The 16264-nt window shown below is 54.8% G+C and overlaps 1 protein-coding gene across 2 annotated transcripts in view; it reads right to left on the bottom strand.

Moving 5' to 3' along the window:
• VSX2 (visual system homeobox 2) overlaps nt 1-15734 on the bottom strand; it is a 21592-nt gene extending 5858 nt beyond the window's left edge. Inside the window, exons 1-3 of one of the 2 annotated variants that reach the window (XM_040477688.1) lie at nt 14979-15734; nt 13606-13690; nt 9581-9704 (exon numbers count right to left, since the gene is read on the bottom strand). In XM_040477688.1, coding sequence (XP_040333622.1) covers nt 9581-9704; nt 13606-13690; nt 14979-15348 — 579 coding nt within the window. In that variant the 5' untranslated portion in view covers nt 15349-15734. The remainder of the gene's footprint in view (nt 1-9580; nt 9705-13605; nt 13691-14978) is intronic. The other variant, XM_040477689.1, reaches the window with a different exon arrangement.
• Between the last annotated feature and the right edge of the window lie 530 nt (nt 15735-16264).

The raw sequence follows: 16264 nt of genomic DNA, 5'->3' as shown, positions 1-16264 counted from the left end.
GTTTATTCATTTTTGAGAGACAGAGAGAGACACATTGTGAGTGGGGAGTGGGGGAGGGGCAGAGAGAGAGGGAGACACAGAATTGGAAGCAGGCTCCAGACTCTGAGCTGTCAGCACAGAGCCTGACCTGGGGCTCGAACTCACGAACTGTGAGATCATGACCTGAGCCGAAGTCGGCACGCTCAACAGACTGAGCCACTCAGGTGCCCCTTTTTCTTTTTTAAATCGAAGCAGTTCTAAGGTGATGGAATAGAGGTCTCATGACAGGGTCTTGCAGGTGGACAGTCCCCAGCATGGTCCTCAGTTCGCCTCTGAGAAGCCCCACCTGGATAGCTCTCTTGCAAGTGTGCATGCCTCCAGCATATAAACAGAATCTCTTTGTGACTCGCAGAGGGACAAATGCCTTCCAAGGGCTGGACTAACCGCACCTCTTGTTCAGGGCTCCCTCTCCACCACAACTCCAGGGGCCAGAGCTGTCTGGGAAGCGAGCGAGGGTGGACCCAGGCAGCAAAGGGCATTGCACCTAGGGATCAGGAAGCCGGGGGACACACTCCCAGGAGGCCTGAGTCAGCCCCCTTTCTCTGCCGTATCCTGGCTAAGCCCTCCTCTGCCCTCCATCCTCCATTCACCCTCTCCCCCACAGTTTTGGATCTAACCCTGAATGACATTTAGGGGAGCTGGGCATCCATCCCTCAGGTTAGAAGACAAAATTCTCCTGGTGTGCAGAGAAAGCGGGGTGCAGACCTAGGAAGGTGCAGTGGGGGGCACCCTAGAGATTGTTTCTCTGGCCCCAAAGCTGACTGGTACAGGGCATGGGGTACCCTCGGGGTGTCCATAGCACTCCAAGCTGGTGCTTGGGGGAAGGTAGATTCCTTGGTCTCCCAAAGCAGCTTTTCTGAGATTTCCGGCAGCTGCCAGGAGTCAGCCCTAGGGACAGCTGCACTGTCCCTCAAGCAGGTGAGAGGCCCTGGAGAAACCAGTGGGCGCTGTTAGGATCCCAGGCCCGGCCAACGGCCCCCTCTTGGCCCCCTCACGGCCCCTCGGGGACCTCACCCCCGGGATGGCGAGACGGCCGAGACGCCCCGGGAAGTGGGGGGCTGAGGGGGAGGACAGAGGCGGGTTCCGGGAAAATCTATTAGTTTCCTCTGCGATTTCCATTCCCTCGCCTGCGCGGGGTCCCCCGCCCTTCCCTCCGGGCCCCTCCCCCTCCCCCGGAGGCGGAGGTTTCAGCTTTTGATGAAAAATTGCTCCAGCTCTATTCAGGAGGCGGCAAAAGAAGAGTCACCCCCAGGGGCAGCCCTGGGCTGATTGAAAAATAAGTTAATTTCTGTTTGAATCGATGGGCCTCAGGCACTGAAATATCACGGGAAATTAAAGCGGCTGCTCTCTCGGGAGCCGCGGCATTGACCCGCACTAATTAATGCTGGGGAGGCAGCGCGAGCCGCGCCGCGAGCCGCTCCCCCTCCCCGGGGGACCCCAAACACTTCTCATTTAACTAATTAGACGGGGAAAATTGGGTGTTAATTTGTTTAGGATTTTTTCCCCTCTTCCCCCCGGCAGCTCCCACCCCAGCCCCCACCCCGCGCGGGGGCGCGGGAAATGAATGCGGGGCTCGCCGGCAGATGGCTGCCCGGGTCACTCTGCAATCTTCTCCGACTTGATTGCTTGATTAGGTCGTTAGCACATTAAAAAAAAAAATTGCTTGCCGTCTGGCGCTGGCGTGATGAGTGGGACGCGCGGCAGCGCCTGGGTAATTTATCTTTTTATACGGCAAAGAATTTGATTTCAATCTGCAGATATATGGGGCGCCTTTGACACCTGTTTAACATCGCGCCGCTGACAGTTTAACCCTTTGCTGTCTCGGCCGCCGGGAGGCCCCGGGCGGGGGTTCGGATCCGCACGCCCCCGCCGTTCCCGCCGCCGCCGCTATGTGGCGCAGTGAGAGCCCCGACGGCCCCAGGTAGCCGCGAGTCTACGGCTGCGCGCGGCCGGCCGCCTACAGCAGAGGGCGCCCCGGCAGCCCCGCCTCGCCTCCTGACAACCTCCCCAAAGCCCCGTGGTCACAGACACCCTCTGCGGGGCTGCGGAAAGACCGCACGCTCCACGCACACCTTTAAATAGACCCAAATGTGTGTGACCCTGTTTTGAAACATCTCCATTTGTAAACAACCAGGAACCCATAAAAATGGGAGAGAAGAGGCCCAAGACGCCCTGGGCCTCGCCACCCGCAATTAGAAAACTGTCTCTCGTTCCACCCTGGGTGGAGCCGCCTGCGGCCACCTGCACTTTTGCCACCACCGGGTTTGGCACCTGCCGTTCCTGCTCGGGCCCTCCTGGAGAGCTGCGGAGCCAATGTGCGGGACCTTTCCCCTGGTCTGGACCCAGGACCGCCAGGAGGGCCCCTGCCAAGGAAAGGGTTTATGCAGTTTGAAAGCCACTAGATGGCTGCGCTTCGTGTGCTACAGAGCGGAGATCAGCAGTGCAAGCCCAGGCTACCTCGCCCATCGTCCTGGCCTGGCTCTAAGCTGTTTAGATCCCTCCCCAGCGCCACCTGTCTGTCCTGCAGGCGCTCTGCCCGACTATCTGCCAACCCCAGTGCCTGCGATTTGTGAGACCTCTGTCTTGTCCTGTCTTCCTTCCCAATAGCCCTCGGTGGCCCTCTATAAGTACCCACTTGTCTCAAGCTGCCTTGTTCCATGGAGGATAAATCTAAAAGGACTAATTCACATAAAAATGTAAGTGACTTCTGGTTTCATCCACCTCTCAGAGAAGGCAGAAGGATGAAGCCGTTGGCGATGGAGCGAGGCACCGAGTCTGACCACAGAGAGTTGGGAAGGCTTTCTTTATGAATCTAAGTAAGACATTTACTTCCTGGTCAGGAGCTAACCTTCTTGCTTGAATATAGTGCATTATAAAACAACAAGACCACAACCTCCTAACTGGAACCCATGCAGCCAGACTCCACCATGTTTTGGATTTTAGAAAGAAAATGTGATGTAAATACCACCATTACATGGCATTCTACTGCAGCAGCACACCCATAATCAAACTCATTAGTTTGGATTTCTGCAGCAAAGCATATGCATATTCATACTAAAAAGGATAAATAGGGGCCCCTGAGTGGCTCAGTCAGTTAAGCGTCTGACTTCAGCTCAGGTCATGATCTCATGGTTCGTGAGTTCGAGCCCCGCATTGGGCTTTGCGCTGACAGCTCAGAGCCTGGAGCCTGCCTGCCTGCCTGCCTTGGATTCTGTGTCTCCTCTCTCTGCCCCTCCCCTGCTCAGGCTCTGTCTCTCTCTCTCTCTCTCTCAAAAATAAATAAAACATTAAAACAAATAAAATAAAACAGATAAATAAAAGCATAGGGAATAATAAAGAGCATAAAGTTGGGTCTGTTTTTTGCCATTAGTGAGTTTTGGATGACGCACGTAGGAAAGAACCCTGTTTTCAGCATGGTTTGGCATTATGGATTCTGGAGAAGGGATTGTGGAGTATGCAAAGGCAGAGACACCCCACCCGCCCCAGTGTGGATGCCTGGGAAGATGCAGCGCTCTGACTTCCTCTGGATTCCATGAGCACTGGTGCTTGGGGTGGGGGGCGGGGGGCAGGGAGCTGGCGGGGGGCAGGGCTCTCACATGGAAACAGCATTTTTATAGGAACACTAAAGAAGGGGGTACAGACTTGGGATTCAGATTATCTCTGGGGCCTATAAACAGAACCATTTTCCTGGGTCTCCTAATTTGGGCAAATGAATAACCGGTCTGCAGATCAGACTTTGCCCACAGACATTCCCAGGGGAGTTGGTGCCAGCTGGTCGTTCAAACCAGGAGTCATCCGGACCCTCGGTTATGGGCTCCTGGAATGCCTGGCTCTCTGCAAAGACCAGATGCTGCTCCAATTTATGGAGGAAACCTGGACAGCCAAAACAATTTCTTTTTAGGACAGTTGGCAGGGACGCGGTGACGGTGGTGCCTCGGAGGGAAGTGGACAAGGAATGAGCATTAACCCTAAGCACTCTTCATATTTGCCTTTCTCTTCCCTTCCTGGAAGCAACCAGCATGTGTACAGAACTTTGAAGTGTACGAGAAGCACTGAAGGCAGACAGTCCTGAACTGGAATTCTCAGCTGTGACAACGACTGCTGTGTGACTTGGGGCAAGTTCCTTGCCTTCTCTCAGTCTCTATCTCTTCAAATATAAAACAATACCTATTTTTCAGGGTTGTTTGAAGATTGATGACAGAAGTGAAAGTTTCGAACATCCATGCTCATCACACAGAAGGTAGGTGTTCAGGAAGTGCTACTTGGTATTTCAATGGAGGCACAGAATAGCAGCAGGAGTCTGCCCAGAGGGAACGTTAATCAACAGCATTACCTGCCCCTCTGGCCTCCTCTGCATGCCCTTTAGCAAGGCTGGACTGACAATAATAACTCCAGAAGAGGGGCAGAGAGACAGAACCAACCTTCAAACCATGCTATTTTAATACAGACAGCCTCTGGTTTCCCCTTAGGCATCCAGAGGGCCCAACGGATTTCCCTGCCGCTCTCAGCACATGTGTAAGGTACTGCAGGCCCTTGAGGCTCAAATGCAAGAGAACACCCATGCAGGTGCCCAACGCTCCCTGCAAATTGGCCGTGATCAGAAGCGAGGAAGCCTAGGCCCTGCAAATTGGCCATGATCAGAAGCTAGGAAGCCTAGGTTGGAGATCCTTGCTCTGCCTCCAACGGTCTTGGTGATCTTGGGTGCATTTCTTAGCCTTTCGAGCTTTGAGTGCCTCATCTGTCCTGTAATACCACCCTCTTGAAGGTTTGTTATAAACATGAAATGTAGCAGTGCATGGGAAATGCCTGGCACGTAATAATAATTCAAGACCCCTGGCCTGATGCTGGATGAATTCTGTGGATAAATGTGCAGCAAGACGAGGTTCCGCTTTCCAGAAAATGCTCAGTGGAAAACTTTTTACCTAAAGCCAGGTCCTTCCTGGCCCCGCTCCCACCTCTGAGGTTCCTTCTAAGCATCTAGATCTTTTTCCCTACTTGGTCTCTTGGTTCTAGCAAGCGCCGAATACTCCTTCAGTTGCTCACTCCTTCAGTTTCCTGGCTGCCCACTTTCTAGAAGAGACTGCCCCTCTCATGCGACGGTCAGGTCTGGAACTCTTCAGCAGAACCCGTGTAAAGGTCATGGTCCTCACCTGCCTGACACTGCAGGGCTCTGAGTGCCTGAGCAGGGACCCAAAGTGACGCCCATAGTTGCCAGATTTGGCACTCCAGGCAAGAACTTCCAGCTTGGGAAAGGATCTGGGTTTCCTGGTGCATTTCCCCTCAGAGGTGGTGCCCCAGCAGCGCTCAGAAAGCCCAGTAGGATGCCTCTGGCTGTCAACAGCTAGTCTGGCAGGTGCCTCCACAACTGGCAGAGAGGGTCCCAAGAGTGTGTGCCTCCATTGATAGACTGCACCTGGGGAGGGGTACTTGCCAAACAGGTGCCCTTCTGCCATAGGGCGCACTCGGAGCAGACCAGGCAAGGCTGTCAGCCATTTCTCTCGCTGTGCGTGTGGCCAGCGTGAGCAGCTGTGGTTGTGCCCATGGCTTCTCTCCTGTCCTGGAAGCTCCCATCTTTGCATTCCCACCGGACAACATGTCCAGGGCTCCTTCCCTCAAAGGTCTCCCAGGAGACCCTCTGTGGTTTTCCCAGGACTGTCCCCCCTAAAGGAGACATCTTGTACAATGGATGCTCTTTGCACATTCTGGGCACTTGCCTCCCCAGGCCCCACCCTCCAACCTTGTCTTCCTGCCGTCAGGCCTGGCTCTGTCGGCCATGTGGCAGTTCCCATCACATTCACCCAGCTTCTTTCCTCTCTCCTCTGGCTGGAAGCTGATTAATTTGGGCTCGTTGCTGCAGTGATTTAATGACTTAACACTCCACATGCGCTCAGCATTCCTGACACCATATTTCAGCGTCTCCCTTCCTGTCCCAGCTTCAAGCTCAGAGAAGCTGGGCCTTGCTGCAGCCTCTGACGTCCAGTAGGGGGCGGCTTTGCCCACATTTCCCAGTAGCCCAGGCAGCATCCTTCCGTGCACACCTGACAGGTCATCTTGTCCCTCATCCCGCCCTGTCACCCCAAACTCTACTTCCCTCCACTCATATGAACCCACCTGAAATGCAGAAACTCCTTTCCTGAGCCTCTGTCCCAGCATTTTTACTTTGGCTGCCCACAATCACCTGGAGAGCTTCAAAAACATACAGATGCCCAGGTTTCACACCAGAACGGCTGGGCTTGGAAGCCCAGCATGGGTGTCTTCCAAAGCTGCCCTGGGATGCTAATAAATGTTCCAGGCTGAGACACCCTGCAGCCTTCTGTCAAGGTACATCTTCTATCTTCTGGAGTAAAATTCCTTAAAACTTTGTTCCCTATCCTTGGGCAGGGATCCCTTTAAAGGAGGCAGAATGGGGGACGCCTGGGTGGTTCAGTCGGTTAAGCATCCGACTCTAGATTTCAGCTCAGGTCATGATCTCATGGTTCGTGAGTTCCAGCCCCTCATCAGTGCAGAGCCTGCTTGGCTCTTTCAGTGCAGAGCCTGCTTGGGATTCTTTCTCTCCTTCTCTCTCTGCCCCTCCCCTGGTTGCTCTCTCTGTCTCTCAAAATAAATAAAACTAAAAAAAAAAAAAAAAAAAAGTCAGAATGGAACAGCACTAGTCAGAGACTCCAAACCATGAATTTATATACAAGAATGTGCCCATTCAAAAAAAAAATTTTTTTTTATGAGAGTGTGTTTTTGAGGTTTTTTTCTTTAAGAATAATGTCTGGTACTCAAACAAATTTTGGTTATTTTTTTTGAGAGAGACAGCGTGAGTGGGGAGGGAGTAGAGAGAGAGGGAGAGAGAAAATCCCCAGCAGACTCCACACTGCCTGCGCAGAGCCCAGCACGGAGCTTAAACTCATGAAACCGCAAGATCATGACCTGAGCTGAAATCAAGAGTCAGACCGTTAACTGACTGAGCCACCCAGGTGCCCAATATTGGTTATTTCTATAAAGGTTTGATATAGGTCCCCACCTGACCTCAAACCATCTCTGTTCCCCCAGCTTCAAGTCAAAGCGCAGGCTTCAAGCTCAAGAGGAGGTGGTGAATTTCCGGGCTTTAGACGCAGACCCAGGTTCGAACCCTGTGCCCCCCCTCTTGCTAGCTGTGTGGCCTTGGGCAAGTTGCTGTGCTTCCGTTTCCTCAGTTGTCACCAGGATTTAATGAGATCAGCGCTGAATTGGAGTGAGCACTGGGCATTTCCCCGGGCATCACGCGGAATTCATTATGCACGGCGCATAGCATCTGCACAACAGGCAGGTGTCACCATCATCCCCATTTTACAGGAACCAGAGGCTCTGCAAGGTGAAGTAACTTGTCCGGTCACTCAGCTGGGAATGGTGAAGCCAGGATGTGTTTGGCTCCGAAACAGTGCCCCTAATCACCCTACCTACTCCCTTGCCCTGTGCATGTCATGTATTCAGAACACCTGCACATGGAGACTGCTCTGTAAATGACAGCTGTGATTGTCACTGACACATGCTAAGGCTTTCTCCCCCAGCGCCACCTGGGGCAAGGACATTTAACAGCTCACAAACACCTCCTGGAGGCAGCATTTAGCCAAAGAACCCTGTGGTGCTCAAAGACTGAGAGATTCTGGTCTCCATTCTCCCATTTCTACAGTCCTCACAGTCCCAAGGGCAATCAATTTACTCCACACCCTAGCTCCTCCTTGCTGGTTCCTGCAGCTTCAGAGGCCACGGATAGATGCCCCCCCCCACCCCGCCGCCCCCAGGCAACTTAGAGAAGCGGGGGGGGGGGGGGCATCTGTGGCAACCGCAGTAACAGCTGAGGAAGAGCCTTCCCCCATATCCCTCACACACTCCCACCCACCATCACCACCGTCACCACCACGGCCAAACAGATTTTAGGACGACCTACCACAAGAGACAGTTAGTTGTTCCTTCCTACTGGTCAGTGGTGCAAAAGTGAGGCCTGACAACAGGGGCATTTTTCAGCCGTCCACCCCAGCCGCTCATAATAGCCAACTTTGTGCTAAGGAAGGGCCAGGTATGGGTTACCACTGCACGTTGACCGGATGGGGCCTTGGCTTACACACACGCGCACGCACACACGCACACACACGCGCACACATACGATTCAGAATCAACACCCAGGCTTACCCCACTGGACCCAGTTGGGTGGGGGATGACGGATCCAGGCCACCATGGATAATGTACCAAACAGATAATCTGCTTATGAGTAATTGAGCTCATTGTTAGTGCCAACGTCTAAAGCTACCGGCTGAAATTCCGTATCACTTTCCAGGGGAGAGGAAGACTCTTCTGGAAAAGTAGCTCATGTCTCATTTCCAATTCTCGGGTTGTCCAATGAGAGAACACAAAACAACCCACAACTTATCTGGTTCCTTCTCCCCCCAGCACATATCCCACCTGGAGACCCAGGATTCTTGACTGGGAGGGGTTTCAGGAAGTCAGGACACCCCCTACCAACAACTTTTCCCAGCCTTAGTAGTGAACTGTTCTGGACCATTCCACTGACGGGAGCAGCTTTCATTTAAGGATGTGATCCAGTTGAGGCAAATCCAAATCTGGAAATGTTTCTCCTCCTACCACACTCACTTCTTCTGCCTCATGGAGGCCCTGCCTAGAAAACCATCCGACTTCATCTCCTCCCAGAGAAACCATTAAGCAGCCACCCTCCTGCCCAGCTAGCGATGTTCTGGCCTTGGGAAGGTCTTCCTGCTGATGAAGGGAAGCCCTGCACCCACCACAGCTGAGAACACTCCTGTCCAGACCCATGGCCGTTTATGCCGCAAAACTCTCTAGGAGAGGCGCACCTGGCTGGCTCAGTCAGTGGAACATGTGATTCTTGATCCCAGGGCTGTAAGTTCAAGCCCCATGTTGGGTGTGGAGATTACTTAAAAATAAAATCTTAAAAAAACAAAACAATGAGCCACACTTACAGGCACAAGTCCCCAGCCACATCCCAGGGCAGGGCCAGCTGTTCACGTGTGAGAGGAAGAAGAAGCTTCCGGTGGATGGGTGGATGGACGTGGTGGGGAGTAGACAGAAAGGGAGGGGGCAACCTTTTCTTCATGGGTCAGGGGAGTGGAAGAAAGGGAAACAGAATGGGGTCAGGGCTAGAAGCCACTCTCCCCCTCTCCCCACCTCTGGCCTTGGAGCAGACATTTAGCTGTCCTAAGAGATATTGACCACAACAAAGACCCCACTGAGAGCCCATGACCGACCCAGCACTCCTTTTCCCACCACAGGCCCCTTCACAGTCTGCCTGACATATGCCTCAGGAAGCCTAGGGTCTGGAACAGCAGGCCAGGCTACATCATCTAAGTCTCTTGTCCCCAACAGTGCCCACGTCACATGGTGGGTGTTCAGCAAATACCTGTCAGCTTAAATGAACTGTTATTCATAAGGACCCATAGCAGGGGGGTGGGAGATGGGGTCACAGGTGTCTGGGAGCCTGGGGCAGTCAATGCCTCCGAGGGTGGGGAAAGAGAGAGAGGGGGACTTGGGGCTCTGTTACCTGTATCCTGTCTTCTGGTAGCTCCGTTTTCATGGCCAGCATCTCCCGGGCATAGACATCTGGGTAGTGGGCTTCATTGAATGCCTTCTCCAGCTCCTCTAGCTGGTAGGAAGTAAAGATTGTCCTAAGGGGAGCAAAATGACACACTCAGGATTCAGCAACTGAAAGACACTGTTCCAGAGAGGATAGAATGGACCTCCTCTATGCCACCTGGACAGACCCCAAATACAGGCTGGCTCAGCACAATCCGACATAAATTCCTCCACACACACACTCATAGCTTAACACTCTAGACTCATCTTCATTCAACACTGAAGATCCACCCTGCCCTTCTTGGGAGGACATTATTTCATAATGTCGGTGACATTTCATAGTGGGAGTCTTTCTAGAAGCGATTTGGGGGAAAGGGTGTTCAGAAATTTTAGAAAACTGTAGAAAGCCCTTCTTCTTCCTTCTAAGCACAGAGTGAGGGACTCACCATATAACTTAAAGCCTCTGGCCCCCTGGGACCTGCTTCCCAGTTTCCTCTCACAGACAACAAGTAGTATAATAGTTGATCCTTTTTTATTTGGTCGTTGACTTTTTTTTTTTTTAATTTTTTTTTCAACGTTTATTTATTTTTGGGACAGAGAGAGACAGAGCATGAACGGGGGAGGGGCAGAGAGAGAGGGAGACACAGAATCGGAAACAGGCTCCAGGCTCCGAGCCATCAGCCCAGAGCCTGATGCGGGGCTCGAACTCACGGACCGTGAGATCGTGACCTGGCTGAAGTCGGACGCTTAACCGACTGCGCCACCCAGGCGCCCCATGGTCGTTGACCTTTTAATGACATCCAAGTTCAAAGACCCACCAGAAAGTCAAATGCAACTGCAACCCCAGTGTTTGTACAGCTGAGAACTGAATCTCCCACCTCCGCATGCACCCCAACACCTTGCCCTCCTTACCGGCCCTTCCCCTGCCAGCATCCAAATTTACTAGCTCCTTAGAGCTGCCTACAGACCCCCTCCACTTCGGGGCGGTCCATTCTGGTCACTCTCACTGTGAGAGAGCCTACCTACACAGCCCCCACTCCCCACAGAGCAGTTTCCATTGACCTGTTTGGGTCCTGATCCGTTTTAAAAATCTGGTACAAGCTACAGCCTTTCTTTCGCCCTGGGCCAATGTGCAAATGAATATGGTCCAACACAAAATTTTACCTCCAATATCAGGGGCTTCATGGAGCCCATCTTTTTTCCATGAACTATACACATCCACTTAAAGGCACAAATTCTTCTCTTTTCAGACCTTATAGTCCAGATTCCACAAACCCATTTGTAAAAATGGTACATTCCATGCTTGAGCCTCTGGGATCTGACCCTGGGACCAGCACGGGGTGGGGGGTGGGGGGTGGTTAGAATCCTTCACTGACGGCCCTCACTTTCACCCTTACCCAACACAAGGGAAAAGTATAGGTGTAAGCCCCAGTAGGTCCTTGTGCTGGTGTGTCGGCTTTAATATCTTGGGGGATGATGCAAGGGATGTGTGAGGAAGAAAGATTCTGCCCTTTATAGAAAATGACTGGCTTGATTCTAAATCGTTTCTCCTATTCTCCTGGGAGGGGGGAATGGAATGTTTATGTATACAGAAAGTGAATTCTTCAGAATTTTGAAGATCTGCTGGTTTCTATTTTGCTCTTGTCACTTACTAAAGGGCCCCTGGAAGAGATCGTCCAAATAAACAATCAAAATATGCAAGCCGTTTTCAAAACTAGGGAAACAAAGTCACACAGGTATTGTAGTTTGGCCAAAGCCAAAGAAGAGACATTTAGAGATTTAGAACCATTCAAGTGCCAGCCTCTGCATGGGAGAGCTCTCATTGAAAAATAAAACAAAATAAAACCTCAAATCCCCCAAACTTTCCCTTAGTCCTGCCTCAGAGCGAATCCCTGTGTTGACACCCGACGTGCCCTCCAGGGAGCCTCCTGTATCCCCAAAGTGGGATCCAAACCCTGCTCCTGGCTTTGTGCAAAACCCCAGCCCCTTTTGGTGCCCACTGCATCCTGTCTGCAGAGCTGAGCTTTCCCACTACAGAGAAGTGCAAAATCTGAGAGACTCCCAAGGCTTCTGCTCCATCCCTCCTCCCTTCTCTAAGCCCAGCATATTTCAGAGAGAAAAAGAGATGCCCATCTCTCATCACCAGACTCTAGGGTCTCTTACCTGAAATCCTCAAATGAGAGAAGTTCAGGAAAAAATATTTTTTACTAATTAAAAGCTGCACTGGCAATCAGTCGCCATTCTAATAATATCTCTACTAATCTGCTCCCTTCGTGCACCAGACATAACCTGAAACCCAGGGCAGGTGGTGAGTTATACTGTCGCACAGAGAAGCCTCCAAAGCTCCCAACCATCTCCTCAGAGGGGAGAGTGTCAGAGGAGGACAGTCAGGACCGTTAAGCATAGACTTTGGGCTATGGGTCAGCCAGCTCCAGGTGCCACACAAGGACATGTCCTGGAACAGAAACACTGTTCCGGCATGCAGGGGATGCTTTTTCCAGAACTCTCCTTGCTATGTGAACCCTGCTTCTCATTCCATACCAGCACAGAAGCAGTTCAGCCCGGACTCTGAACTGTCCTCCCTCCATGGTCCCTGCGTCTGTCCCTGCTCAGGGAGGCTGACAGGATTGCCCACCCTGGGACCAGCACGAGATGGGCGCACTAAAAAATGTTCTAATGAATATGTGTTGGATGAATGAATGTCCAAAGTGACCCAGGATCAATGCTTCCGTTTAAAACAAAACGAAGCTAAACAAAACAAAACCACCGCCGGGGTTACTGAGAAACCAAGTCAAAGTTCAGCCTCATTCCAGCCTGAACCTATTGGGGTCTTAGTGGCCAGGAAAAGCCATTTTACAAGGTGGAAGTCAATAGAGGGGTTTTCAGGGGCTAAGGAAGAGGAAAATGCAAAAAAAGTACCCAGAGAAAGGGTGCCAAGAGGCTGAGAACGAATTGGGGAGAAGAGGATGGGGTGGAATGCAGCAGGGAGAACTCGCAGGGGAGAAATGTTGGGAGAGTCAGCAGGAACCCTGTGGAGATCCCACCTAGACTGGTGCGCAGAGAGAGATTTGGGGAAACACACCGGAGGGTGAGCACCGGGAAGGAGTCTGGAGGCAGTGCTTGCAGCCAGTCGGGCAGATTTCTGGTTCTTGCTTCTCTATTTCCTTAAAAACCTCCCCATAAATTCCTACAAGGACCGGGTAGCTTGTGGAGTGGATGTGGACAGGAATGAGAGTCTGGGGTGGGGGCGGAGAGGGTTTACTTTTCAGGAATTACCTTTCAGCACCTATTACATTGCAAAAATGTGCCAGTAATGCCAGTTTGAAGGCATATCTTTTAAAATTCTCCCTTTAGCCTGTGCCCTAATGCAGCCCACTCCACTCCAGCTGGGGCTGGCGGGGTCAGCCAGTCCACACACCTTCCCTCCCCATTTTACAGACGAGGAAACCGAGGCTGGGGGACGGGAAGAGACTGTCTCAGGATCACAAAAGAGCCGAAGCCTAACGAAAAATTCCCATCAGTGCAGGTATCACGCTCAAGATTTGGGGAACGGTGGGAGCAGAAGACTGGGGGGGGTGTGGCAGAGAGGACAGGGACCGCGGGAGAGGAAGGCGGTCCCGGGGGCCGAGGGCAGAGGGACCGGCGTGCGCGGGAGGTACGCGCGGCTTTCCGAAGGTGCTGGTGCAGGGATCGAATCTGGGGGCCGTCTGCCCCTCTCCGGCTCGGGTTTGGCCTTTCCTTTCTCCCGAAGGGAAAAGCCCGCCCCGTGCCGCCTCCCCGGAGGCCACACACCATCCTCGCCCCGTGTGGCTGGACGCCGGGGTCCCGGGCGGATGCCCCCAAACAACGTTCGGTCTCCCCGCCCCGGCACAGCCTCAGGTTTCAACTCACGAGCCGGCGAAAACAAGGTCGGAGCGACCCGACCCCCACACAGGACACGGCAGGGAGTGGGTGAGCAGAAGAGGTAGCAGAAAGGCGCCGCAGGGGCCTTACCTGTGTCTCCGCTTCTTCCGTTTCTTGGTCTGGTTTAAAGCCGATTTGGACATTTTTCGGTCGCTGGAGGAAACATCTTCAGAATCTGAAAAGCGGGCGGAGGCACATGCGGCAGGACGGGGGGAGCGCTCGCCGGCGCCCGGGGACTTGAGACGCCCGAAGCCCGCGAGGGCCCCACCCCGGGCCGCCTGCGGAAGCGCCGGGGGCCTGCTCTGCCCGCCTCGGAAGCCCTCCGAGAGGGCGACCCCATCCCTAAACCCCGGCTGGCTGTACCCGCGCCGGCGCCCCAATCCGCAGATTTTGAACAGATTTCGTTGCAAGAGAGGCAAAGGCCCCAACGCGCCTGGGGCAGGGACGGCGGTGGAGCAAGGCAGCCTCAGGGAGTCGCGGGGCCCGCGGGCGGTGATCCCCGCGCTGCGCCCTGCCCCGCGCCGGCAGCCCCGGCGCCCGGGGCCTTAAAGTTGGCCCCGAGGAGCGGAGCCGAGGCGCCGGGAGCTGGGCGCCGGGAAGGGCTGGGGTCTCCCCGGGCACAGCCCCTTTTTTCCGTGCCTGCAGAATGCGCCCCCGCTCGAGACTGGAGAGACTGCGACGCGCCACTTTTCGTTGCCCCTCCAAATAAAAATAAATAAATAAAAAGATAAACGAAAAATCGGGGGAACTGCCGAGCGAGAGCACGAGCCGGAGCCCGAGCGGGTGGGGACGCAAGGCCGGGAAAGCAGTCCAGGGAGGGCGCGGTGGGGTCGTCCCGGGGGCCCCCCCGAGCCGGCAGGCGCCGGCATCGGATATATTGTGGCGTTTAGGAGCAACTGAACGGCGGCCGCTTCTGCCGCAGCAGAGGCCAGGTTGTCCGAGCGCGTGGGGTGAAAAATAAACCCCAGCTGACCAACGTGGGCGTTGTGGAACGGAGAAAAAAGAGGAAGGAACAACAACTTTGGATACCAGGGCTGGGGCCGAAGCGGGCACCCGCTTCCCCGGGCCTCCAGCACACGGAACAGAGCGAGGGTCCTCCGGGAGGCCGGGGCCGCAGTGGAGCAGCGGAGCTGGGGGCCCGCAGCCCGCCCCACGGGCTCCGACACGCCAAGCCCGGTTTCCGGTGGGGCCCCAACCTGGCGCCGGGGCAGAGCGGGGCCCGACGAGGGGACGAGAGAACAGCGCGGAGGCCGGAAACGCCGGGGCCGAAACCAGGCGGCCAGCGGGAGCATCCTCGGGGCCCCTGCCCCGGGCGCGCCAGCCCCAGGCCGGAGCTGCGACCCCTCGTCCAGGCGCGAACTTTTGCGCCCGGGGGAGGCCTTGCGGTGCCAGCGAAAGCCGACGGCGTGGAGCTCCGGCTCTTGCCCCCAGTCAGGCAGCCTGGCAGCCTCACCCTCACCTACCCGAGCTGGCCGTCTGGCTGGTGTCCAGCGGCCCCGACGCTCTGCCCAGCGGCTGCAAGTGGACGCTCTGCGGGTCGGACAGCACTTCCAGGAAGGTGGGCTGCGCGTAGAAGCCGGGGAGCCCCCCGGGCCCCAGCAGCCCCATGCCGCCCACTCCTGCGGGACTGAGCACGGAGCGCGCCGCCAGCAAGTGCCCGGGGGCCAGGCCGTCGAGGGCAGCCCGCGGGTGGGAGCTGGGGGGCTCCTTGTTCAAGCCCAGGATCTCCTGAATGCCGAACCCCGTGCACCTGGCCGGGGCGACCCCCGAGGAACTCTTGGCCACAGTCTCGGATTTGGGCTTGCTCAGCGCTTCCCCCGCTTTCCCCGTCATCTCCCGGTTCTTTGGAGGGGCTGAGGCCGCAGGTCTTTCGCTCCCCCCACCCCCCCGCCGGGCTCCCCGCTTCGCGAAGTTGGTCCCAGGTGCCCCCTCCGGTGTCTAATGCTCTGGAGCCCCAAGGAGATTCCCCTTTTATCCAACCAGGCGGCAGCCCAAGTGGGGTCAGAGCTGAGCAGCCAATCACCGGGGCCAGGAGCATTAGGAATTCCAAAAAGCTGGCAGCTCCCGCCGCAGGCAGTACCGAGGGGCCAGGGCGCTGGGGGCCGGGCACCGGGTGGACTCGGCAGGACGCCCATGGGCAGGGACCCCAGGGGCTGAAACGAGTCAACAAGGTTCAGGGCTGTTCCAGGAGGCTGGGTGGCTTGGGATTCTGGGCAGAGCCTGGCTGGGCCAGGTCCCTGGGGTGGGGTGGGAGGATGGGCTGAGGGCCGGCGCTAGAGGCTGGGAGTCCTCCTCCCTCCTTTGTGTCCAGTGCAGGTTGACAGGGTCAGAGAAGCCCAAATATGGGATCCTTGTGTAAAAGGCAGAACAAGGAAGAGGGGTAAGTGGGCTGGGCAGGGTGTGTGGTGGCATGGGAGAAAAGAGGGGGCCAGGGTGTGAAGAGAGAGATGTGTGGGTGGGAAGGGCTCCACATTTGCCTTGCGGCACAGGATAAAGTGCCTGGTTCAGAAGAGCTACTCAGTAAACATTGGCCCAATGAATAAATGAATGCTAAAGGGGTCCAGAGTAAGAGTCTCTGGTAGGAGAGAACAGTGGTGATTTCATTTGGAGAACAACCATGGCCATCTGAACATCTTCCTAGAGTAAGCATGACGTGTGCCCAGCTTCCATGGAAGGACTTCATTTATTCTTCCATCCATTCATTCGACTAAAACGGACTGAGCACCTTACCAGCTCTGAGCTAGGAGCC

This window comes from Herpailurus yagouaroundi, unplaced genomic scaffold (genome assembly GCF_014898765.1).
Source record: "Herpailurus yagouaroundi ecotype Mexico unplaced genomic scaffold, PumYag 141, whole genome shotgun sequence".
Taxonomy (NCBI): Eukaryota; Metazoa; Chordata; class Mammalia; order Carnivora; family Felidae; genus Herpailurus; species Herpailurus yagouaroundi.
This window is presented reverse-complemented; position numbering and strand designations above follow the sequence as displayed.